Source organism: Corvus cornix, chromosome 1A, assembly GCF_000738735.6.
Source record: "Corvus cornix cornix isolate S_Up_H32 chromosome 1A, ASM73873v5, whole genome shotgun sequence".
In the NCBI taxonomy this organism is placed as follows: Eukaryota; Metazoa; Chordata; class Aves; order Passeriformes; family Corvidae; genus Corvus; species Corvus cornix.
The window spans coordinates 16,207,519-16,234,640 of record NC_047057.1 but is presented as its reverse complement, the minus strand read 5'-3'; the positions used below and the strand labels follow the sequence as shown (position 1 = coordinate 16,234,640).

The following is a 27,122-nucleotide window of genomic DNA, read 5'->3' as shown; positions in this document are numbered from 1 at the left end:
AATCTAACAGATATTTTAAAAATCAAGTTAATCATAACAGTCTTTCCCTTCTCCACCAAAATTAGACTGATCACTGTTACCACTTACTGAGAAAAAAACCACATCTGATTTAGTAAAATTCACATGTTCAAGTGAAATAAAATTTGTGGCCATCCCCTCTTGCGTACAAAGTTTGGGTTTTTTTAAATCCTAAACATTTATATATGTAGATTCAATGTCTGTTTATTGCTAGGGAAAGGCTGATAGCATTGGTATGGCTTTTCCTAACCACAGTCTTAGTTCTTCCTTCAGAAGAGGAGGAGGAGAATTTGCAGGAGGAAGAAGGAGCTGCAATTTTGTAGTCTCTTGCTTCTAATATTATTTCACTTGTTTTCATGCTACCAGATCTTCTTTTCATTCACTATTTTACTGGCACTGTCATTGGACCATGCTATCAAGGCTTTACATGGTCCCTTCAAACAGTGATGAATGTTCCTGGTATTCCATATGTTTTGTGACATTTGAGACTCTCAAATACTACATTTAATCAGTGCAATATGCTTCAATGGTTCTCATCGCCACACAATCTCGAAGTCAAAATAACAAAACATACTCCCCCCAAATCCTTTTAAATGTGATACTTTATCACAGTTGCCAGCATAATTTTCTGTTAGTGACAGCTCAGTTTTTCTTCCAAATCCACACATGTACCACTTTAAAATATTCATTCTATTTATGCAGTGAGTTATAGTATGTGAACATTCATAGCCAGATTCAAAACATGTCAATGGATTTCATTGAGACATGTGGAACACTCCTAAGAAACTTCTTTTCTTTTTTTTTGTTATCTAAAGACAGTATAATTTGAGTAGTTTAATAAAATGTCATTGAATTAGTTGATTAGAAGAATATTTGAGTCTTACTAACTTAGTATATTTTACTATTCATGTCAAAAGACTACATGTTTAACTCACTCCATTAGAAACTCAATAAATTTCAACTCCAAATATAAAATAATTAGGTCCATTTTTTCCAAATCACTCATTGGAACTTGAGGACATGGTGAACATCATGGTGGTGCTGGGTTGATGGTTGGACTTGATTATGCTAAAGGTCTTTTCCAACTTTAACAATTCCATGATTCTATGATTGCTGATTATTCATTACATCTTCAATACTGTAGGATGCCCTATCTTATTTCTATTCTTTATATATAGATATTATATGAATAAATAGAAAACAGTAGTTCTGCTAACATAAAGTCTTATTGACTTGAATCAGCATGTCAGATAAAAGTTATGTGTTGCTCTTCAGAAAATATTTAAAGCTGAGGGGTTTTTAACTTTCAAAAGATCAATATAAAACCCCAAAACCTTTCAGAAGTTATTTTAAAAATCCTAATACTTCAACATTCTAACAATTTAGAATATCTACAAGAAAATATGGGAACCCACATAGATCCTAGACTATTATATGATATAAAGCTGGCTTCCCTCCCTATAGTTACATTTGGTATTCTCATTCCAGTAAATCAGGCATTTTCCTATATCCAAGGCAAGAATAGAACCTTAGGAAACTGAAAAAACACTCAATCCCTTTGTGTTGTAACTAGTGATTTCCATGTACTCTGCATCTCTTAAAAAAAAAAAAAAAAAAAAAAAAAAAAAAAAAAAAAAAAAAAAGACAACATGGAATTTTTAGTCTTAGTGTATATGCACCTCACAGAGATGCTCTACTGACTGCTAAAATGAAAATAAGGTAAAATAAGGATCCATTCCTTCATTCTTAGAATAGAAATGTAGCCCCACTGGACATACAAGTAGAAGAGCAAGAGAAATAAAATAATTTAGAGTGATCATGAAATAAAGAGAAATGGTTGCACAAAAAATAAACATTAATATCAAGTCTTCATTAATTTCCTCTTCAAATGGGAAGTTCTCCATATTCTAAAGAGAGGTGGTAATTACTTTCCTTGATTCCTTATTCTAACTGGAAATGTCCATAAATCTTTTGTATGAGCATTTTTCCAGCAAAGAATGATGGTCTAATACAACCAAAATTTTCCAAATAAATCTATTTATATTTTAAACTCTAAGGCCAGTACCAGGACTATTTCCACCAGTATTGCTGGCAGCTGGTCTGTCTGTCCACTGTTTCCTTTTTCTGCACAAGGCTGCCAAAAGTACTGATATGGAGCAGAGCTCCTGAGGTTTCTGGCTCAGGAAGGAAGAAGGGCAGCCAGACCTCCAACAAGACTGTTTGCCTCCTCAGCAAATACATGTTGAACTAAGACACAGCTGACTCTGTTCCTGAATCATCCTGAATATTTGGCCAGCTCTTCTTTTAGGCAACCAGCCCTTTGCAAACAACACGGACACCTACACTGCTTCTCCCAGGCACTAAGACTCCTAGAACGCCTGGGAATAAGCTCTGGCAGCCATTCAGACTGGCAAAAAGATTTGTCTTTTCTGTTTCTACCATAATCTGAGGTGGTAAAAAAAATGAAGTTAAAGGGTTAACATGGACATGAAACTACATCCAATACTCCAGCAACACTCAATAAAATAATTTAGTAAAATAAAAAGACCAAAAAAACCCAACAAAACACAAAAACAAAACAACCAGAAAAAACAGCACTCAAAAAAAACCCAGATCCAGAGGAAGAAACTGACAAAACAAAACCCAAAAATCCACAGATAAAATAAATTATAGAAACCAGAAATGAAGTGAGAGAAAATTATATATCATGATCAAACCTTATAAATTTTTGTGCACCTTTTTCCCTCAACGTAATCCAACCTCAACCTATTCAGGCAGAAACAATTCTCCTGGATTCAGAAAGCACAGAGGAGGCCACATACTGTCTGTCTCAGAATAAAGTATCTCCTAAATATCCCATTAAAGCCCTTCTAAACATTCCAGAGTGCCTACTGTAACTCTTCACATACTATTTTTGCAAACATCAGGCACCTCAAAGTGAAGGTAAAACCAAATTTTCAAATTAAAATAGGAATTCTGGCTGTTTTACATGACTTCAACAAGCCCAAAGATTCAAACATACACCTTGCTGACTCTCATGACAGCTGGCAGGAGTTTTCCTTCCAAAACTTCATTATGTTCCTTGAAACATAGGCTTAAAACTTTCTTGCTAAAATGCCCTCTCTTCCTTTTAGTAATGTAAAACATCACTAAATACCTACTGTTGCTTCTCAAATCATCTGATGAATTAGTCAACTCCAGAGCAAATTATTTCAGCATGTATTTAGAGTGTGTTTCAGACCTGCCATGGGTGTGAAATTCTGGAGGATTTTTCCAAGTGTATCAGTTACTCTAGTAAGAGGTACTTTTCCTTCTTTCAACAAAGTACCCAACAAGAGTGGGTAGGATGCCAAAGTGCTGTAACACCATCCTGCCTCCTTCAACTCTTCTTCTCTTGCTGCTCAGACCTGAGACTGTCAGCTCTTTGGGGCAGGAGTTCTTTCTTTTTGTCCTGTTTTTGCACAGTACAAGGAGATTTGAGTCCAAGACGGGGCACTAGGAATAAGGCTTTACAAAATAAATCCTTTTATTCAGGAATAACATTTATTGTCTGAGTTTGAGCTGAAGTATGATTTTAGAGAAATATGTATGTATTAATATGTATACATTTCCTACTATGGATTCAAGAATTTTACTGTTCAGAAGAAAGCATCCAGTAAATTATTACATTTATTTGATTAGATTTACTAGGATTTATTAGATTATCATGCACATAGCAACGCAGTCGATACTTGGCAGACTTGAAAAGAGTAACCATTTGTCTTTAAATATGACTTCTTGAGAACTTTTTTCATTAAAAATATACTATCTGAATGAGTAAAAAAAAAAAAAGAAAAAAACTATGACTTTTTGGGATGACACTGTCAAAATTATTCAAGAAAACTTTATTAAGCACTAAACAAACCTGGGCAACTTAAGGATATTAAAACTAGAAAAGTAAAATTGAATACAACTGTAAAGCTGCCCTGAAAGTGATTTTGTCTTACAAAGTTACTCCAATACTTCAATGCAAAACCTAGAGGTACTAGAAAACAGTGAGTGCAATATAGTTGGATAATAGAATACAGCAATCCAAAAGCTCACCACTCCTAAGCGTATCCCATGGCTGAGTTTTGTGTAAAGGTCAGGAGAGTTAAAAGGCAATGTGGTATCCCTGAAAAAGGACTAAACTAACACAGTAGTTTCACCGGTAATTCAGTCTGTAACCTTAGGCATATTTCCCTCCTCCTCCTTTGCCTTCCTTTTCTTTCACTCTTTTTGGCAATTTGAATATCTGCACAGATGTGGACAGACACTGAACTCATTCTGACTGCACTGCACAACAGCTGAATGGGAATCCTCTCCAACCAGAATGAGATTTAATGACACTGTGCTGGGATGTTCAAGCCAACAATGCATGCTGACATCTCTCTATATTTACTATCTCTCTCTCCCAACTGGATCATAATGTTTGGTTTTGTAATGTAAATAAAAATATTTCAGACATCAACAAAATAACAGCAAAAAAAAAAATTATCAAAATACCCACATATACTGATCTTCATCTGTGTAAATAGAGGGAGTATAGCCAAAGATGCATAACATGTGACAATGTTATAGTATCAATAGGTATCTTTGGGACAGGCCTAAAACACAGCTGCAATTTTCAGTTTAGAAAATGACCCATCGGGGAGTATATTTTCAGATTAGTACCGTCTGTGTTTTCATTTATTTTAGACACTCCAGCATCCAGTTATAACAGTCCCTGAGATATTACAGTTCCTGTAGACAGAAACAGGCAGTGCTGATACTACCAAACTCAAAAATATAGTGTAACAGCTAAGGGGAAGTCCAGTTCAGGCTTCAAAACGTTTAGGTTCAGATAAATATTTTTGTGCATGGTGAAAGACAAGCTGCCTGCTACTGTGGTTATACTTTTATCACTACTCATACCAGCTGTATGAATACTCAAAATTAGTTAGAGCATAAGATTTGAGAGGCTCAAATTTATCTCGTGTGTATCATGATCTGGACAAGGGGATCACGTGCTCCCTCACTCTGTATACAGATGACACCAAGATGAGCAGGAGCATTGATCTGCAGTAGGGTAGGAAGGCTCTGCAGAGGGATCTGAACAGGCTGGATCAATGTGCCAAGAACAATTCCATGGGGTTCAACAAGGCCAAGTGCCAGATCCTGCACTTGTGTCGCGACAACCCCATGGAATGCTACAGGCTGCGAGAAGAGTGGCTGGAAAGCTGCCTGGCAGAAAAGGATCTCAGGGTGCTGGTTGACACCAGTTGGACATGAGCTACTGTGCCCAGGTGGTCAAATAGGCCAATGGCATCCTGGCCTGCATCAGAACCAGTGTAACCAGCAGGACCAGGGATGATTGTCTCCCTCTATTTGACATGGTGAAGCCACACCCTTAGTACAAGAAAGACACTGAGGTGCTGGAACGTGTCCAGAGAAGGGCAGTGGAGCTGGTGAAGGTCTGGAGCACAAGTATAATAAGGAGCAGCAGATGGAGGTAGGGTTGTTCAACCTGGACAAAAGGAGGCTCAGGGGAGACCTTATCACTCTTTACAACTACCTGAAAAGAGGTTGTAGCCAGAGGTTGGTCTCTTTTATCAAGTCAGAAGAAACAGAACAAGAGGAAATGCCCTCAAGTTTGCTGGGAAGGAGTGTTTGAAGACTGGATAGTGGGAAAAATTTCTTCACTGAAAGATTTGTCAAGCATTGGAACAGACTGCATAGGAAAGTGGTTGAGTCAGTATCCCTGGAGGTATTTAACAGACATGCTGATGTGGGGCTTAATGACATGGTTTAGTGGCGGACTTGACAGTGTTAGGTTCATGGTTAAACTCAAGGATCTTAAAGTTTATCTCCAAACTAAATGATTCTACAATTTTATGATTCTAAGACAATTATCTTTCCAGTTGTCTCTTTCTGTATCTCTCAAATCAATTTGTTAGCTTTCACTAATAACTACTTTCACTCATGTACTTATATTACGGAAAATTCAAGGCGTTTGTTTCCTTTCATAAGCTGGAGAGCCTCTGGCCTTATTTCTGCAAATATAGGTTTTGAAACACAGCGGTTATCTAAGAAATCTTGTAGAAATTGCTCCTTTGCTAATTAACACAAGTCAAGACAGATAGGAAAATACTAATAGACTGCTTGCAAAGCCCTTGCACTATGACAATTATGTTAATGTTCTATGATGCTTTTTCTTATTTTCTTCTTAAATGTAGAGACACAGAACATAATCCTATGAACATCCAAGATTGATGGCAGTTATTATCAAACTAAACACTAGGCAATTTCCTTTCTGAGTCCTTACATTTTATGCTGCCAGTATTTTTTGTTTTGCTTTGCTTTTTAAACAGCTGTCTCTAAAGACTCACAGGCATGAGCAGCTCTAGAAAAGATCCTCTCTTCCAATACTTGGCTCTGTAATTCCGAAGACGCAGCCAGCATCCTCTCCCTACCAACATTCACTAAGGCAAATGGGAAGACTCCTGTGAGTCATGGTACAACACAGGCTAAGTCAGCCATTCTTCCTGCACTTTTTTCATAAATTTCATGATCAGGAGTATAGCTGCCATATGCACAGCATGTGAATTACACACAGATTTGTATCATGTATACCTACAAAGGGCAAAACCACAAACTCACCACAACTGTCTATGTATAAAATTTGCAACATTTTGTAATGTCTGTGCACAATACTATATATAAATACAATGCCTAAAAATCAGTTCTAAAAAATGGAAACTCATGGAAGAGTCATGATCACATAACCAAAGAATAAACTTCCAGTAAAACTGTTAATTAGTGAGCATTGCAGTCCTATTTTCACTCTCTGTGTTAGCATTTCAAGGCTCTGTTCCCCCCTCTCCATTTGTGCGTTTACAAATCTGTAATTCTTAAGGTTTATTTTTATTGCAGAGGTACATCTGGCTGCTGCTCAGCTGCATTGCCAGTGTTGTTTGTACTCATCCAACAGTACCTGGGACAAAGATGGTAAAATACCTAATCTCAGCAGGCCATTCCAGGGTACAGGCAGACCTCCTCAGATGGTTGATCAACATGTTAGTAGGAAATTTTTCCCAGCAGTTCCCTGCCCATGCCCTGAATGGCTGTCTAATTCCAACAAGATTATTGGGAGCATGAACTAGTGGTTAAAATACCCAAAATTCAACAGCCTAACATGAGTTCAGAAGTAGTGTGGGTGTCATACTTCAGCTTGTCTTTAAAATGTGCTTAGTATGACATTGAAATTGCATGTGGCTGTGCAGATAGGTAACTGTCTCGCTTGCCCTTAAACTAGTTTTTACAGTTTTCACATTAAAATACCCAGAAATTTTGCAGTGACGGTACAGGATTGCATCCAGCCTGCTCTGCCAGCAGGTACACTGGCCACAGAAACTCAGAATGTGTGTGGACATGCCCACCCTTCCAGACCACAATATACCTTAACGCAAGCCTGCCTTTTGTTTGCTGTTTTAAGCTAAAATGCCATGGAAGTTGCTGGCATAGCTGAAATACAGCACTGGTGTGATTGGTCTGTGTTCTGCACCACCAGCTCTGATGCAATGAACAGTAACTTCCAAAAGAAGCCTTTTAATACCTGAGAGCTGTAATATTTTACAAGGCTGCAGACACATTTACTTTAACTTGTCTATCAAAGCACGTATTACCACAAAGGCTTAAGTGCAGACCCTTCTCTCCCTTAGGTGGCTGTGACATAGACAAGTAGCCTTTTTAAAACCAGACAGCAAGTGAATCTAGAACCTTTTTGCCTTTTTTTACTTTTTTTTGCTAAATCAGACAAAACATTATAGCAAATTAGTTTAAAATAACAAAAAAGCCTACATGCTTACCTAAGCTTCTAAATCTTAGACTTCAATACAGCCTGTGTTATATAAGCTTTCCTTTGAGTTATGGCAATATAAATGATTCCGTTCGAAGTTCTGCAGAAAATATCACAGGAGGTTGTTTGCTCACTTTAAGGTTTTCAAAAAGGCCAATCCTGCCCAGATAAAGCAGAGACCACTTTTTATATGCAGTGATGGCTACCAACACTGGGCTAAGACACAAAGTCCTTCTTTTGTCTCAAACTGGTATTCCATTAGGAATTCCATCGGGGCCCTTTCACTGAAGCAGAGCTGCTGTAGCATTTACAGCTGACAATGGTAGCTCTTGTCCTTGCAGCAGAGCATACAGAAATACCATTTCTCTCTCTCTCTCCATCCTTCATTTCCAGGCATGCTTCTGGCAACACAGCTACACACCTACAACTGACAATCATTTTCAAATGTTCATACAGAAAGCCATTACAGGACCAATCATATTTGTGTATTTTTCTCCTATTAACATTACAGTGAGTTATACTATTTGGAAAGCAATATCCTTTTGTCATTTAGCCAGAATGTCTTTTCCATTTATTATGACTAGAAGAGCAAATAATCACAACTTCTATGCTCCTCAGACCAAAGGTTCCTAATCAATGCATAAAATACCTTCTGCAACAAATTATAGCTACATTTGGATCACTACTTAGAAATTTACTTTGTATTATATATATCTTTAGGCTAGGATTGCTTTTATTTTTGCTGCATTAAAATATGTGCAAAAGCTAATATCTACTATTGTAAAAAAACATTCTTTCAGAAGATGAGAAGGCTTAAACCACTTCTTTTACTAAACTGCTGGAAAAATCACAATGCATTAGTAATTTCGGTAACAACTGAACTTGATTTAAAGATTGTGGACCTAAGAATTCATGGTCTAGTTTTCAAAAATTGAAAGAATTACCTCAGTGCAAAAGGTTCACTGTAACCGAAGAACAAATTGGGAATCCAAACCTCCTCTCATACGCCTAATTTTAAAACAACCCTCCACCCTAGCATACTTATCATCGAAATTGCTATCAACATATGCTGCAGTAAACAAATCTTCACCAGAATGAAAAATAGAAAATGTGCCCTTTCACAACTGGCATAAACACCTCACATAACAGAGCCATCAAACACATGGATCCTGTGCATGCACGCATGGAAGACACCAATACTGGTATAAAACTATGTGGGGCAAAGTGAAGAGACCTTCCTATACCAGCAGAACTCATATATGAAACAGTAAAAGACAAGACATGCACTTAATGGAAGAACAGTTTTCACAAAATATTTCTGATCATTCAACCTCCTTCTCAACAGAGAGATACAAAATACTTTGAAAAGATAAGCTTTGGGAATAAAACTTACAGCTTTGCCAGATACTAAAAATCCCAGACTTAACAATGACACATTATTATTTCACTCACATCCTCTCCCCAGACAACTTCTCCATGTTCCACAGGTAATAATTATCTGTCTCTTTTCATCCCACAGAGCTAACAACTAGAAAACCTCCAGCTTTACTAGCAGTTTCTACTGTTCCACAGGTAAAAAAAACCCCTTTCCATTGTTTCTCAAACTGTATATTAAATTAACATAATTAAATTAAACAGAGCAACTATTTTCAACATGTAGCGTTTTATTTAAGTTTTGAAGAGATGGTTTTGCATCCAGGAACTAGCTTATTTTTCCAACATCTCTATATAAAACTCAAATGCACACACACACATATCTATCCAACCATATATAATGAAGACATATATTTACACATTATAGTCTGTGTGTACATGCACATATATGTATCTTAATATATATATGTGTAAAACTTCTTACTATATCTTCAAAAAAACCTTGTCTTATAAAATCATTAAAATATTTTCAAAGGTTATATTATAACATCTCAGAAACACATACTGACTTAAGTAGGCAAGAAAAGATAAAAATCATTAAAAAATTAGAGTTGTAAATAATAATGACCTGATCTCATTTCACTGGGCTTGTGTGGCCAGGTTTTGGCAGTAAGGGGGCTACAGCAGGGGTTTCTGTGAGAAACTGCTGGAAGCTTCCTCCATGTCCAGCAGAGCCAATGCCAGACAGCTCCAGGATGGACCCACTGCTGGCCAAGGCCAGTCCAGTCAGGAATGATGGTAACGCCTCTGTGATAACACATTTAAGAAGGTAAAAATAAAGTTATTGCTGAGTTGTAGTTGCAGCCAGAGAAGAGCAGGGTGAGAATATGTGAGATGAACAACAACGCAGACACCAAGATCAGTAGGGAAGGAGGGAGATGAGGTGCTCCAAGCACTGGAGCTGGGATTCCTCTGCAGCCCATGGTGAAGCAGCTGTGCCCCTGCAGCCCATGCAGGTCCCTGGGGATGCAGAGATCCACCTGCAGCCTTTGGAGAAGACCCATGCCAGAGCAAGTGTATGCTCGACAGGAGGATGTGACTCCATGGGAAGCCTGCACTAGAGCAGGCTCCTGTCAGGGACCTGCAGAGGGGTGGAGAGAGGAGCCCACACTAGAGCAGGTTTTCTGGTAGGAATTGTGACCTCGTGGGGGATCCATGCTGGAGCAACCTATCCTTGCATGAGGACTGCGCCTCATGAAAATGTACCCACTCTGGAGCAGTTCATGAAGAACTGTAGCCTGTGGGAATGACTCAGACTGGAGAATTTTGTGGAGAACTGTCTCCCATGGGATGGACTCATGATGGAGCAGGGGAAGAACTCCTCTCTCTGAACAGCAGCAGAAACAACTTGTGATGAACTGACCATAGCCCCCATTCCCCATCTCCCTGTGCTGCTGGGGGAGGAAAGTATAGCCCAAGAAGGAAGGAGGGGTGGGGGGGAAGGTGTTTTCAAGATTTGTTTTACTTCTTATTATCCTGCTCTGATTTTCACTGGCAATAAATGCAATTAATTTCCCCAAGCTGAGTCTGTTTTGTCTGTGACAGTAACTGATGAGTGATCTTTCCTTGTCTTTATATCGACGCATAAGCCTTTTGTTACATTTTCTGTCTTCTGTCCAGTTGTGGAGGAGAGCGATAGAGTGGCTTTGCTGCCTACCGGGCCTCCAGACAGGGCCAAACACATCTTATTTATGCATCCCTTCTACTCTGGGGGAGATCACCATACCCTTTGAATATTCTTAATACAGATTTGCCTTACCTATTTTAAGCCTCCAGAGACAGAGATGCCCTAGAGTTTCTCCAAGTACTTAACTGTCACATACAGAGTTTTCTTGTCCCAGATTCCTGGTGTTACGGAGCATGATGATTAGTTTTGTTCTGTTTGTTATTGTTTGGGAAACAGAACCATCATTGCTCATGCTAATCTTTCCTACATTAGAAGACAAATTTTTTTTTGAAATAATATTGGCATATATACCTTTCAATCTTTCTACTCAGTACTAAGAAATGTTCTTTTGTCCTTCTAATATCTGGTGCTGATTATAGTTTGTCTCCTCTGGAGGCCATTCAATTCATTTGTTTCCTTCTTTAAGCCAAATGCCCAAGACCAGGCAAAATGTTTCTGTGATATGCCACTCACTGAAAAAAAATTCAGTAGCAACTCCCATGTGTTGCAAATGACATTCCTGTCTGCATGTCCCAGGGCTATTTGCTCTTTTTTATGCAAAATAATCACATCATTAATTAATTTCAATTTGTAGCTATTCTAACACCCCGATATATTTATACACTACTGCTGCCTACACATTGATTTCCTATTTTCTACATAAACATTCCATTCCTCATTTCTAAGTTTTAGTAGTTAGCATTTATCTTTATTGATCTTCATCTTACTGACTGAAAAACATTCCCCCAATTTATCACTCATTTTGATCTGATACTAAGTGCTTAGTACTCTTAGCATCTCCATGCTATCCACAAAACAACAAAATTGCTTTATATTGTAAACAAAGGATTTTTTTACCATTCTCTAGTGGCATCTTATTATACTCGTGGATCAAAGGGAATATACAGTTTACTAGGTTTAATGAACTTTGTGATCAGTGTTGAGTTCATGGAACATACAGTTTCTAAATATGGTGTGTATATTCAATCTCTTAGCAAAATTGTTCATACAGCACTGGAAAGAGGGCTGATATTAAAAACTTTATAAACAAAGATAATTCAGTATAAAAAGAAAAAAAAGTTTGTAAAGAAGAAGACAAAAACTAACTCAAAAAGCACAGATTATGACAAAGAAAAGAAGCTGCTATGACTTTCTACAACATGGAAACCCACTGCAAATCAAAAACTGACAAATAATCTCTGATAAAGACAAAAATCCATAGAAAAAAATACCAAAAGGAAACAAACAGCACCTGTGCACAGGAAATCCTACAAATCTTTCACCAAATCCACAATTAGACATTAATACAACCTCCAAAGTAGATTCTGGGAAAACTTTATGCTACCTTCAGATTTTCAAATAAATACTTAAAAATACATAGACATGAAATCAGCTCACACTTTCTGGAAAAAAAATCTATTGAGCTAGATAAGGCTTTTCATATCAAGGGAAAAAGACATTTTAAAGACAAAAAAGTGTAAATTATAATTTTTCACAGCCTTGTTTCTTTCATAATGGTACAGCTTCAGGCAAATGAGGGATAGAAGAGGAGATAGGGACAGAAGGAGATAATTCATGAAAGACAACTGTCAACCACATCATCTCCAAGAAAGGGAATTTTGATTCAGGAAGGTCAGCAGGAAAAAGTGAGGTGTAAAAACTGGAGAAAGAAATTTAATTATATAAAAGGGTATGTTAAAAGATTTTTGAACTGCACAGAGTAAGGATGAAGAACAGGTAAGTAGAACAAATAAAAAAAGAATGCATATAAATATCCCAAAATGCTGTCTTCCCAATGACTGCAGTATACTGCAATAAACATTCCTACACTCTAAATCTTATGCAATGCTTACAGAAAATGATAGTATTTTTGGTTCAAATCTCCCAAAACTCCATTCAAATATGATTCATTTATTTTAACTAAATCTTTACAAGGTAACTATTGTTTGTACTGCTTTACAAATGGATTGACAGACAGTGTGCCTTGCCCAGTCTCACACAATAACTATGACAGGACAAAACTATTTCAAACCCCAGCTCTCTTCCTCATCTGTGATATCATCCTTCCTCTACACTTTTCCAAGTATTTTCTGAAGACTAGCACAAACATCAACACCTACAGCACGATATTCTGTTTTCATGTCGTGCCCTTTACGGTGTCACTAGGTATACAAACAGTGTCATACAATCCACTTCTTTTGGAATAGAAGACTTATTGAAAAAATAGGTGGGTAACTGAAGCTTGGAAGTATCAAAAATAGATGCAAATACATTCTGCCAGTTTTACTATGCGTAATCCAAATGGAAACCAGACACCCCAGTTCATATTCATGGCAAAACAGAAGTCAACTCAATCAACAGTAGAAATAATTGCTTAAGAACAGTTCATAGGCACTGATCTTTGGCAGTCACCTTCAAACCCTTCCTCTCATAGCAAACCTGTTTACTTGCTAAATCAAAGAGGAGAATTCAAAGCTTCCTATGTTAAGCATTTCAAAATTACTATAAATGATGCATTCTGTAATGACTGAATGAAACAGTTCTGGAATTGACAATTCAAGCATTTCACAAGTTAATAAGTAAAAAATTTGTTCCAACATGGGGAGCCAAAAAGCAGTTAATACATAGAAATAAATAAACACAGGAAAACTGATGAGTATGAATAAGCAGTAAGCAAACTAACAAACAGTTTTCTAGGAAACTCAGGTCTTACATTTGATGGATCATTGATTCTTAATATTTCTCCATAACTCAGCACTTACAAATAAATGAGCAGCAAAGGCTCATATATTACTATTAGAATTGGATAGTGGCACAATAGGCTGACACATGTTTACACCTACATAAGCACATGGATTTTTCCACCACGCACTGAGCAGGGTGCAGTGATCAGCTGTTGCTTGGAAAGGAGCTGATACTGCAGTGCAGTGCAGCAACTGAAAGCTGCCACTGTCATGTTTTGAAGCTGTTACTTCTGAAGGCAAGGATGGATTGAGATATGCTACAGCTCTCTCAAACCCAGTCTGGGATTCTGATAAATTCAGAATTCCTACCTCTCTTCAATGAAAAAATAAATAAATAATAATATAAAAATGTGTGCAGAGTCTAAGAGGTGAAATGTCATTTTTCTCTGTCTGCTGAGAGAACAACAGAGTACTTTCAGAAGGATGTTTCTTCCTATTAATTTACCCTTCAAAACTGAGACTGAGAAAAGCACTGCTATTGCTCAGTGCAGAACTAAAGCTAACTTAACAGGTGATTTCCAATTTTGAGAATCTCAGATTTCAGTATTATTCTCATTTTGAAACAAAACTTCAAACCAAGGCTTCCTCTTTACAAGCAAATCATAGGAGCATTGGAAAACTGGGGAAAACAGCATTGGTTCAAAGAAGATAATCACTTTGACTTGAAAATCAACTTCAAGTCATCAGTTAGTATATAAAGGACAGAGTTTCTACATACCAGTTTCTTCTTTGCACAAGGCTACAATCAATTATATATTTTAGTACAGTATATCCTGTTCTACTTGTCTCTTGACATTCAACAATGCAAGTCAAGAGTTTATTAATAAAGAAAAAATCTGTGGATCTTACATAAAGACGGAAGCTCATGTGGCATGAAGAGACAGGCAGGCTGTGCTCTGCTGCATCTGAAGCTACAGCTTTTATGTAGTGCTCTTTCCAATTCCACACATCTGGAAGCAGCATGAGAACTTCTGCTTGTCAATGCTATTCCAAATTCCCTACACGCACACACACACACATCAAATCCTGATTCAGTAACAGCCTGCACCTCAGCCATCCCCAAGTACTCATTCCCTTCATTGCTTCAGCAGCACTGAATTGCTATCCACCCTCTTTCATCCTGTACCTCTATCACTGACCTCAGTTCCTCCCTTTCTCATACCTAAATCCATGTCCTGTCAGCCACCCACGCATTGCTGCTCTCGCTTGCCATGCACCTTTCAGAAGGATTTCAGTATTCCTTGCAATTCCCATCTTCTATTTCATGTTTCTTGAGCTGCAAATAGTGCTTATAGGCAGCTCATACACTCAGGTTCAGCAGAAAATAAGCTGTTTCCATAAATTAAAACTACTCAGATAATTCCAGTGTTAAGAACTCATATTTGGAGGGAATGGTGAGACAGACCATGATACCTGGAACAAATAATCCCAGATGTCTTGGAAGTATAAACCTGACTCTCTGAAGCAGTGGGACAGATGTTTTGCTTGAAGATGCAGACTCAACCTCCCTGAAATAGATGTGGCTGACTCTATACAAAACCTCTTTTAAAATAAATAGTACCCAAGTAACAACTTCTGTCATTCCTAGCAAAGGCCCACAAACCTGCCCTGAGCTGAAAGCTGCCAGAAGGCAGCAGCCTGGGCAAGGAAACACGTGAAAATAAACCCAGCCAGGTCCCAGAACTGATGAGGTGGGTATTCCCATCATGAACATCACAGCTCACCCAGCAAAAACCTCAGGACAGTGATTGCACAGCTCTACTCACTGTGGGCTAGGAGAACCCATCAGACATCAGCCTGGAAACTTCCAGGCTCCTTTTGGAGCCTGGAAGGTTGAGCACAGGACCAGAGAAAAGACAACAGAGAGGGGTTTTTTTTCTGGAACCATCTAGAACCAAAGATTTTCAGGCTGCTATTAATGAGCACTTTTTTGGTCCTCACCTCTTCAATCTCTAGAAGACTAAAATAACACAAGAAAGCTTCTAGCTCCTTCAAGGGCTTGACACTCATCAATTTCAACTTTTGATTTCCTGTAACACTGAAAGTCTAATATCACAAATATCAATTGCTTGATATTCCACAGATTCATATTTTTTGTCATATAAGCATGCCAGGGGTGAAAGGACTTGTAAATCATGTAGCATTACACATCTTCTCACACAGCTATAAATGACCGTGAGAGGGGGCAGGAAATGGATAATTGGGTCCATAGTAACTACCAAGTCCAAATGAGGACATTTACATGTTTTAAGCCATCAGGCAGGCTGAATCTAGACTTTATCAGTACATGTGCCTCCCCTGTATACTATAAAGCACATGGGCCAGCTTCTGACAGCCAAAATGCTACTGAGCCTGTCGACTCTTGGTTGCAGAATTTCAGAATACTGCAAGGATATGAGACATCTGATGGACTTGAATTCATCCTTCAGCAAGATGAAGGTAGAAGCAAGTTTAAGGGTATAAATGCCTGCCAGGAAATTTATGGGAAACTAAGACAGTACTTATGCTTTTGTATTGCCATACCACACACTGAAAATTGCAGTGAACATGAGGTGTCTCCTCTACCATACGAACTCCAGGGAAGGAAGAAGCAAATTTACCCTCCACAGTGCAAACGATTTCCATGTTCACTTGACACTATTTTTTTTGTCTTCCTTGAAGTACTGAATATATTCTTTTGCAAAGCTCTGTCTCCAACATTGATTCAGAATACACAGACAATTACTTACGGAGCCAGACAGGGTAAAGGTTCCTTTACGTAGATCTTAAAAATAACCCAGCTTCATAAGACCATTTCATGAACACACAAAACCTACCAAAGTTCAGAGTTTTTCACAGATGGGATTCTGGATGGAACTCTTCATTGATATTAAAATGAACGTTAACCAACAGAAATTACTTCCCCACAGTGAGTGGGGCTTTCCTGGCAGTCATTGACTATTGTTGAAGGCCACAGTCACTGCCAGGGACAGCAGCTGTACTGTACCAGTGCTGTGCTCAATTTCATCATTTTTACTTCATTGTGTTGCTTGTTTTCACACTTCTAAAGGTGTCTTTCTATGCCAGTTACTTTCATAATAAAAGTCTGACTGTGATCAAAATGTTGAGGCAATTTCTTCATGAATTGCTCACAGTGGGCATAGCTTGACATTTGATGCATTTTAGAGGTTGCATCAGAACCAAGAGAATACATTTGGGGACTTAGCTTCCTATTCAACTTTCTCTAGAGGAAGATAGGAGAAGATGAGTGTGTGAAATGTGGGCAAAAAAAAAGATTCAGGAAAAGAGACGTCTTTCCCAACAAATGCTGATTTTAGAAGAAAGATAAATACTCTTATCCCAAAGAAAGTCACAAACAACAAATTTCAAAAGTTTAAAGTAAAAAAGCTCAAAATCTCCTTGATCTTTTTGCTTAAAATATTTCATCTGAAGGTTTTTAGATATTGAGAGAAAGCAAGTATAATTTTAAAAATTGCTGCTATTAACACTACAGAAATCAACACATTTTCCATCATACAAAGAGACATATCCTCATGTGGATTAGAAATGTTAAGGAAAAACAGCAGGTTGAGGTACATAGGGATATCCAGAAGAGCAAACATTACCCAGCAGGCCATTATATAAAAGCAGAGTCCAGAAATACCTGGGGCATATTTTCTAATAAAGCAAATACATATTTTTAGTCCACATTCACAAGCAATATAAAAGACAGACACCTGAATGTGTGCCAAATACTACGCAAACCCCTACGAGTTCTGCAATTTATCACATTAAAAACAACATATGCTTTATACAGTAACAAGAAACTGACTTTACCTTACATTTGTAACATTTTTATTACACTTTGGTTCAACAATCCATCTGTGATCCTCCTAATGCCTTGACTACTAGGGTATTCTACCACAACGCTTTATAAATTTGCCTTTTAAAATTAACTTATAACTCAGGAAGATTACTCAAACTCTCATTTAGGAAAAAAAAAATCCATGAAACAAAAATGAAGGAGGAGAAGCTAGTGAGTTTTCTCGCTAGAATTTACTGAGTCAAAAAAAAAACCAAACTCAAAACATTAGAAATGATGTATCAAAAGTAAATATTTATTTTATTTCAACTAAATATGTTTTGTATGTGTATGCATATATATATATATACCTCCTCACACAAACTGGTAAGAGATTAGATAAAAAACTGAGCTCAATTATACTGTAAAAACAGAATCCACATAATAACTTTTGCTTAAAAGACTAACTGTAAATTTACCCCTGCATGTTCTTCCTTATGTTACCCAGTTGTGTTTCCATGGTTACCCAATTTTAAAAATCACTGAGTCTTACCAGAACATGAATAATGATAATATTTCTTTATCAATACATTTTATGAAAAGATCAACCAGGCTAGATTTCTAAGATGTACAAAGTAATTTTCCCTTCTTTTTTTTTTTAATTGCTATTTAAATTCTACATTAGGCACACATCAAAACAAAGCAAACAAGTGGAAAAGATTGTCAAAGAAATATTGTAATTAAAAATGATTTTCAACTTTAATTCTAATTCCAAATTTAAGTAATAACTTCCTCTATTTCTTTTTAATGATGTGTATATTTATTACAGATTTTTTGTTGGTTTCTAGCACTGACATTTGAAAGGGAAAGGAAAGGGAGAGAAAAGTGGCTAATGTTTGATAAAAGTATGGCTTTGCAGATTACAGAAAGTAGTCCAAGCAACTACTCTTGATTGAAAGTTGATGTTAGAGACAAGTTATTATATTAATTCTGTTCCTAAATAGATTACAACAAAAGATTTGTTCAAGTTCTTAGCTGAAATCTGTGTTGTACCATGTACACAGATACAAAACTATCTGCAAATTTGGGTTGTCATGATACAGCTGCATACAGAAATCCTTTTTCTCTGAGCCACCATTTTCAAAATATTGCTCACTAAAAAAATTCCTTCCATGTTGAAGAATAGTAGGGATAAAGAAAGACAGAGAGAGTACAGAATCACTGCTTTAAGTAGCTAAAAGACCAGGGGTAAGTGGATCCTCCTTTTTTTTTCCCCCCCATAGTATCATCTATATCAGTGTATTTAATTACACATTATTTTGAAGGCATTAGAAAATACCTTTTAAATGTAATGTTTCATTGTAAGCCATCTACACTTTCCCCTTAAAGAGACAGGCTTATTTACAACTTCAGTGACTGCCACAATTTTTGAAAAGTGATTAAGAGTGGTTTAGCAACCATATCAGCCAGTTCCCTCAGGACTCTGGGATGCATCTCGCTGGGTCCCATGAACTTGCACGTTCAAAGTGGATTCAAATGGGATTTTCCTTTGCAATGGGGGGTACTTCATTCTCCCAGTATCTGCCCTGAGGTTCAGGGCCTGGAGAGATGTGGAAAAAAAATTACCATAGAAAACTCACACACACAAAAAACCTACTAGAAATGATCTTAAATTCCATCCTTTGTCTATAAAATAACACTACATATTACTCTGTTAAAAAAAAAAAAAATCAGAATTGGTAAATTTTCAGCTACACAGGACTTAGATACTAAATTCTGAAAAAGCTTACCAAGAATGTACACAAAATCTCAGTCCCAACCATCCCAAATAACCTGATAAATAATGGCTCAGTCTGCTAACTCAATTGCAGATAAACTTTTATCACCTCTGTATCACCAGATTCAATTTGCAGTGCTTACTCACTCTTATTCCAGTCCCCAAAACTTTTAATATATTTGTATAAAAATGCAACATACTCACACAGGCTTAAAATCCCACTGAATGAAACATGTTAGAATTTTATCAACCTGAATATCACTCAAGGGTCAAGCTTATGTCCTTCCACATACAACAAAAATCAGTTCTTAGAGAAAGCAGAAATATCTGACTGAATCAAAAGTAAATTGAAACTTCAAGGACTGAGGAGGTTTTCTTGGTTGTTTGGGTTGGGCTTGGTTTTTTTCCTCGCTTCTGCCAATGCTTTGTTTGCATTTCAACAACAACAACAAAAAAAAACCTCAAAGAAAAAAAACCAAACAAACAAACAAAAAAAAAAAGAAAACCAAAACCACAAAAAAACAAACCAAACCAACTAAACAAAAAATACCCACCAAAACAAAACAAAAAAAAACCAGATCCAAACCCATGAAATCATTAGTTCTTTTCAGTGATGTCAGTGCTGGAAACTGTTTATGAATCAGGGTGCTCAGTAACCAGCAAACTGTTACATCACTGTGAGAGGCAAGAGAGCTCAGCAGTTTCCAAGACAGCACTATTCTTTAGAGAGATTTATCTCCAGGGCCTTTCAGGATAGCTTCTTTCAGCACTATCAGCTGAAAATATGTAGAATGAAATCAAGACCGCTGTACTCTGTGGAGGTTCATATGTAGCATGCTTCATCACTGTGTGGTTTAACCAAGGGCCACTGTCACCTCCAGTGGCACAGGAATTGATACTCATGATATGCAATGCACTGTCCTACCTCTCAATGGGACAACTGCCCAGAACATGCATCCAGAACCAAGGAAAGAGGAGAAGGAAAGATGATGAATCACTTACCACTGCTATTGGACAACACCAGTCCTGGTTCACTGAACAGGCTGTTGGTGCCCAGGCCTTGGGGGCAGCTGGGGGGTCTGTGATGGGAGGCCAGGAGTGCCCTGGGCTGGACATGGCCAGTTCCAGATGACTCCATCCTACCCACCACAGGACATGGCTGAGCCACTTGCCCACAAAGGCAGCACCTCTGGGAATTTGTATTTAAGAAAGAGCAAAACCAGCAGAGATCAGTGAAGTAGGACAAGGAAAAAAGTGTAAGAAACAGCCCTGCAGACACCAGGGTCAGTGAAGAAAGAGTGGGAGGAGGTGCTCCAGGCACCGGAGCAGAGATTCCCATGCCATGCCTGGAAAGGTCCCCAGTGAAGAGAGGGAGAGGACCACAGTGGAACAGATATCCACACTGAAGCCCATGGAGGATGCCCATGCCAGAGCAGGTGGATATTCCTTAAGGAACTGTGGTGCACAGAGAGCTCATGTTGGAACAGGTTTATCCTGAAAGACTGTAGACTATGTGGATCCATGCTGGAGCAAGGGAAAAACGTGAGGATGGAGCTTGAATTCTAGCGTTCAGTTTCTAATTAAAGAAGAGGTATATATTTTAAAAAAAAAAAAAATTCTGTTGCTTGTGACTTCAAAACTTTCAGGAAAAATACACTAGACAACCAAAAATCTACATAAAGGAGAACATGTAATTTCCAAGTGACTTATTGGACCAGCTGTCCTAAATCGGCTTTTTACCAGAAGGGAAATAAGTAAGAAATTCAAGGCTCTTATAAAATGAACTTGGTTGAAGGAGCTCATAGCACAGGAAAGGAAGAAAGCAAGAGCCATCAGCAAGTTCAATATAATGGGAAGAGAAAAAGAATTTTGCTTCCACACTTATCATTGAATAGACAAGGGAAAATAGATTAATACTATCTAATGGAAGATGCAATAAGGTCAGCTACAATTCCAACAGGGTACAAAAAGGAGTAAATTCCAAAAAAAATAGTAGCTTACCACAAACTTCAACAGGTCCCTCTAGGAAAACCACATCAACTAATTCATGTTAAAAAAAAAAAAAAAAAGAGAAAGAAAGAAAAAAAGAAATAATTCAGTTCGATATAATGAATAATCTTATGGGAAAGATAAGGTTAAAATCAAGAGGTTGGCCCTCAGGGCTTTTTCTCAAAGTGGTCTTGATATTTTAGAAGGTCTGAGGGCTGTGATGTGCTCATGACACCTTCATTTTTCCATTAACTCATTCTTTGGTTTACTTTGCTTAAAATAATTTCTATTTTAAATCACTTAAAGGGAGATAATGAAACATTTTATTCCTAAGGAGGTTTTTTTAAGGGCAGTTCTTCTTTACAGCATGGTTACTGAAATAGTAAGCCAGAATGACCATTAAACCAAGTATCTAAGTCTACAAATTCCAAAGAAAAATACCGTGGTTTCTGCACAGACTCATGTTTAAATATCAGTGACACCATGACTTTCAAGATCCCATTAAAGATGTATCCTTCAAAATGCTCTATAACCATCACTCTTTCACATCTGGACGTCTGTTCTGGTCCTCTTCCGACACATCTAAGATACCTCCAAGTACCAGTGTAAATGTTTTGATTATTCCATTATGCGCAGAAAATGAGTCTATCAATGACAAGACCCCACCATAAAGCAGCGGGCAAACAAAATGTTCATCCTTTGCAAAAGCAGTTTTGTTTGTTCTAAAGTAAAAATGGGGGGGTGGGGGGGGGGGGCAGAGGGAGAAAAGAACGTATATGAATTAGATGTGTAGAGTTCCAAACCCACACATTTAAAATGTATCTCAGTATAGTTCAGTAATGAGCAGAAATGACATAAAACATGAGAAAGCACTGACTTTACCATTGTTGATTTCAGAGTAGAAGCACTTTAAAGGTTATTTGAGCCCAAGTATTATACAGCCTGATCTAAAAGAGATGAAACAGTATCTCAGCAAGGACATTTTGTACAATTGCAGTCCTTGGTGCTTATCTTCCTTGGTCTATAACTCAGCTGGAGGCTAGCAGAAATAAACAATGCTTTATAGAGAAATAGTAAATCAAAAATCCATCATTTCTAAAAGGTAAGTTTCTCCATATGTTATTATTCTTCTGAATTACTGAAACCACCATAAAACTCATTTTGTCATATTAATGATTTCTATGTTTTTCTGCATTATATATTCAGCTTGAAAACTAAGGCTTAGCTAGCCATTTTCTTTTTATTTTATGTTAGTTTTTATCACACATTAGTCATTTTTAACAGGTGAAATTTTAAAACAAACTAAAATATATTCCTCAGTTATAACTGATATTGACTAATCCTTTGATACACAGAAACTCCTTACTGACATCTGACTTGAGGTGATGGGCATTCCTTAACAGCTTCACTAACAACTGTGATTATTCCAAACAGCTCTTGATCTGCTCTCCAAGAAAAGAGACCTAGCTGTGACTGCAGACTGAAAGCTTCTGTATTCTCACAGCTATTTGCTGTACTTATTAAGAAGACACGTCAGGCTGCTCACCATGTGTTGTCTGGTGAAAGTTAGCTAATAGAAACTATGCATAAGAGAGCCAAGAATAGTCCTGTTTTCAGTCATGATTAAAGTCACTGATACTTCACCCAGAGATCATTCCATTCAAATATGACTTTCTCCATGTAGAGAAATCCCAATATTTCATGACAAATACAACAGGTGCATAAACCCATTTAAAAGCAAAGCATGTCTGTAACAGTCTATTTTAAACATCAGAGCTTGTGCTTTGTTTATTGTAACGTGCGTGTTTTCCACCTGAACTGTTACCAGAAGACTGCAACTCCTAACTCAAGGAAACAAGATTGCTGAAAAAATAGGTTTGAAATATAAGAATTTGCTTAGTTTACCCAAAATGAGCAGCATTAGTATTTAAAAAGGAATATAAAATCTTATTATTTTCACTTCCTTCAACATCTGCTTGGGCTCCAAGACAAATACTAAACTATGCTAAATATCTCTCTAATAGTAGCAGGTTTTGTCATTAACAGGCAATTTCTTCTCACTGACTTTGAGACAGAGCAAAGTTCTAAGTAAAATATTCTAATTATTAGAATTATACAAAGATAGCTTCCATTTATGAAAATTAAATCATTTAGCAACTTGTATATGGTTAATGAAGCATAATAAATATTAAACTAATGACATTGTAAGCCCACAGAAGATAATAGGCCAAAGCATTTCATAGCTATCATTTGCTATAAAGATAAGTCTAAATTTTCACAAGTGTAGTCAACTCCCTGAGCAGATATGAGGGATTTATTATTATTATTATTATTATTATTATTACTATTATTACTATCATTACTACCATTACTATCATTATTATTATTATAGCTAGTGGGTGTTTTTCTCAATTTTTTTTATTTTGTTACACAGCAATGTTTAGACACCCTATATAGCTAGACATATGAAAGGAAAAATGTAAGATTAATAAAATGCATTATAAAATTTGATGATAAAATCAGATCAAAAGATCTGTTTACAGAAGATGATGAACAAAATGAGAATGTTTGCAGAAAACATATATTAGTCAGCTCTCAATTTTCCTTTCAATCTTTTGGTGAAGCTAAGGCATTTTCAACTGAAATTAATAACATGTTTTATCAGGGTTGGACATTATTTTATACACAGCAGGAACCATCACCTGTCTACCTAAAAATTAAGTATTTCAGCATGAACTCAAACACTAGAAGCTTTCCTTCCTCTTTTCTCCCCTCCTCAAAGCCAGTCAGCCAGGAAACACAACGGTGTTCAGCCACTTAGGGGAGCAGATCCCTTGTCTTTGCTATCTGCCAAAGGACACAGAAATTCTGCACCAGGTAAGAAACAAAATACCCACCCCAATTGAAGACACTGTGTTCCTGTCAATGCAGAAACTGGATCTTTGTTCCTTGTGAGGAAGCAGAAGTCACGTCCTCCAAGAATCTACGCCCTTCCTAGCAGCAAGAGGACAGCGTGCAGCTCTGGCAGCATCACAGCAGTCCTGGCTGCCCCCAAAAGGCCCAGTTCCAGCTCCAGCCCCAGCCCAGCAGCTGCGGAGACGCAGCTTCCAGCCTGGAAGGGACAGGTCTGCAGCAGCTGAGGAGCAGGAGTCAAAGCCAGAGCCCTTGTGGCCCAGTGGAAACAGACTCCAGAAGTGCTTGGAGTAATCAGATCAGGCAATTCCTTGTCAGTGAAATGTTACTGTTCATGGGGCAAAATTCATGACAGTGTCACAATTTTAATAAAGTTGGCACATGCTTAAAGTCCTGATCTGGGAAAAGTCACTTCTTTTCTGACTCAGATTATGAGACCAATAATGTAGCTCATGTTATATATTAATGTTCCTCCATGTGCTCTGCATCCAATCAGTCACATAATAATAGAAAAACTCAAGTAATCTTTTCTTATGCTATATATCATTACACATCAAGAAGAATTAATATTTGAGATGTATCCTAACATTGAAAGGTTTTCAGAATGGATAAAGCTTAGAAAACAAAATTCAAGAAACTTTTCAGTAAGAAGATGACTAAAGAAAAATGTAGAAATATTCCTTATGTTTATATATGTATAAAAATACAGGTATATAGATATGATTTTTATACATTACTCTGTGTGTATATATATTTATTAATCCTATACCTTATAATTATATGACTGATTGATGGCTTTATAGTATATCATAATAATAATTTTGGGGTTTATATAGATGTGATTTTTCAATGATTGTGTGTCTGTTTCAAAAGAAAAGCAAAAACATCCTCTTTCTGGAATTCTAACATCTTATTAAAAGTTTCTGTTCCATGGATGTTTCAATTTTTTTTCCCCAAGAGTTATTAAAGTTTCCCCTTCCCAAATATTCTGTTTATTAGATGGGGAGAAATCTTGTCAGGAATTACTGTGCAAAATCTCACTTCAAATCATCCAGTGGCACACTGAGCATCATTCCATCCACCAATATAGAAAGGAACCTTATCACAACATCCAGTAATTAAAATAACAGGATCCATGCCAAATTAGTTTGCCCAGATCCTGAAAGATATATAAATAGACACACATATACACATATATTCATGCAGATTATATTATGTGCACTCCCTTCTAACACACAGAATCAGTTTGGACATCTCTAAATACTCTAGAGAACTTCACTTTAGATTGTACTCACTGTTTTTCAAACCAGTAAGAAAAACAGAAAATTAATGAAATTCCTTTGTATTCACTGAAATTTGTATACAAGCTCTAGATCCCCCCTGATCAGGGGGACCTTGGTCCAACAAATGTGTTCTACTACTGACTTTGAGTACCAAGATTGTGCTTTATAAACACTCCACTGAAGTCTGTGACTCACAAGAAAATACTGTGTTTAAGGGACAAATTTTGTAGTCAGAACCTAAATAATCTACTAAATTCAAGGTTGATTTTGAGCAAAAATAATTGTGTCCTTGTATGTTTATTTCTTTTTTTTTTCTTGGGGAGGGGAAATGAAATAGCTGAAACTGTTGATATAAGTACACCCTGGAGAAATGGTTTCCTCAATAACAAAGCTTCCTTCATGCATGGTAATCTTTGGCTCTTAGGAGCAGATTGTGAATCTGTGATCTACACAGACTGACAGATTTTCTACAGCATCAAAAATCTGCTGGATGCAGCAGATCTATGATGGGATGCAGCCAGGAAGTGTTTTCTATCCCAGGCTTAGAGAATACAAGGCCTAAACAAGGAAATGTTTTTACTTGCCACAATCAGGAATAACATGCAGTCATAACACATCTAGGGAGACAGCCAGTGTATGCTGTGCTCCAGCTATTTCCCTGGCATCTCCTTTACACGAGTAGTAGCAGAGAAGGAGGACTAGCATTGACCAACTATAACTCTACTTCCACTAGAGAAATTAAAATAGGGAGCTGCCCTGCATGGCTCATCTTCTCTGAACGGGAGATGTTCTAGTGGGAACTTTCATTCACCCTGCCAATCCTGTGATGAACTGGCTGAAACAGCTTCCCTAAATGTCTTGCATGATACAGTCCAGTGTTCTTTAGCAGTACAGATATGAGCACTTCAGAAAGGAAAACAAGAGTCATCTCATAGATTTGCAGTGGCAACCTCTCGAGCTAAAAAACAAGTATGCCACTCTCTGACATCAGACATACAAAGTCAGGCAGGCTCTGCCAGAAAAGAAGAAAGGAAGTCAAATAGCAAAAAAAAGTCCTTTTTCAAAATCATATGAGCCTGAAAAGAACTTTTTTGGTTCCTCTGGTCACTGGACAACATCCAGAATAAAATAGATAGCTGTTTACAGTAATGCAGCAACTCTTGAAAGCCTAAGACCCTCCTCTCCTCTCGATCAAAACTCTCGTTATGCTCTGCCCCTTCCATGAGGATACTTATTCTTTTCGTAATGCTGCCAACAGTTACAAGATGTTCCATTCTTGGCTCTACAGCAAATATATTCACTTATTAATCAAAGGGAACAGTCTCCTTAACAGTCTGCTTTTCAGATCTACTGATTCTCGAACCAAAAAGATAAGGAGGGAAAAAAACTTCCAAGGAAGCTGTCAGAAGCCAGAAAGTAAGGAGTCACAAAAATGTTCAATAGGTTGCACTAATACTCTGAAAGTTTCCTGTTTGATGCGTGTGGATACGGTTTCCTCAGATTGAATTCCCTTTGATCTCTAAAATAAAAAAAAATGACTCAGAATATTAGTCCTTCTGATGCAGAAATGTCAGGAGGAGTAGGAGAGGGAGGAGGAGTAAAACTGACTCATCTTGAGAGTCAGATTCAACAAACTCTAAGAGATATTATCCATGAAGAAAT

The 27,122-nt window shown here is 37.3% G+C and overlaps 1 protein-coding gene across 10 annotated transcripts in view; it reads right to left on the bottom strand.

The window, feature by feature from the left end:
- The window catches only part of TAFA5 (TAFA chemokine like family member 5), a 521,115-nt gene that overhangs the window by 338,341 nt on the left and 155,652 nt on the right, over positions 1-27,122 (bottom strand). Inside the window, exon 2 of one of the 10 annotated variants that reach the window (XM_019283630.3) lies at positions 21,277-21,315. The exons of the other annotated variants lie outside the window; for them this stretch is intronic. Within the exon in view, the coding sequence (XP_019139175.1) occupies positions 21,277-21,315 (39 nt within the window). The remainder of the gene's footprint in view (positions 1-21,276; positions 21,316-27,122) is intronic. 10 annotated transcript variants of the gene reach the window in all.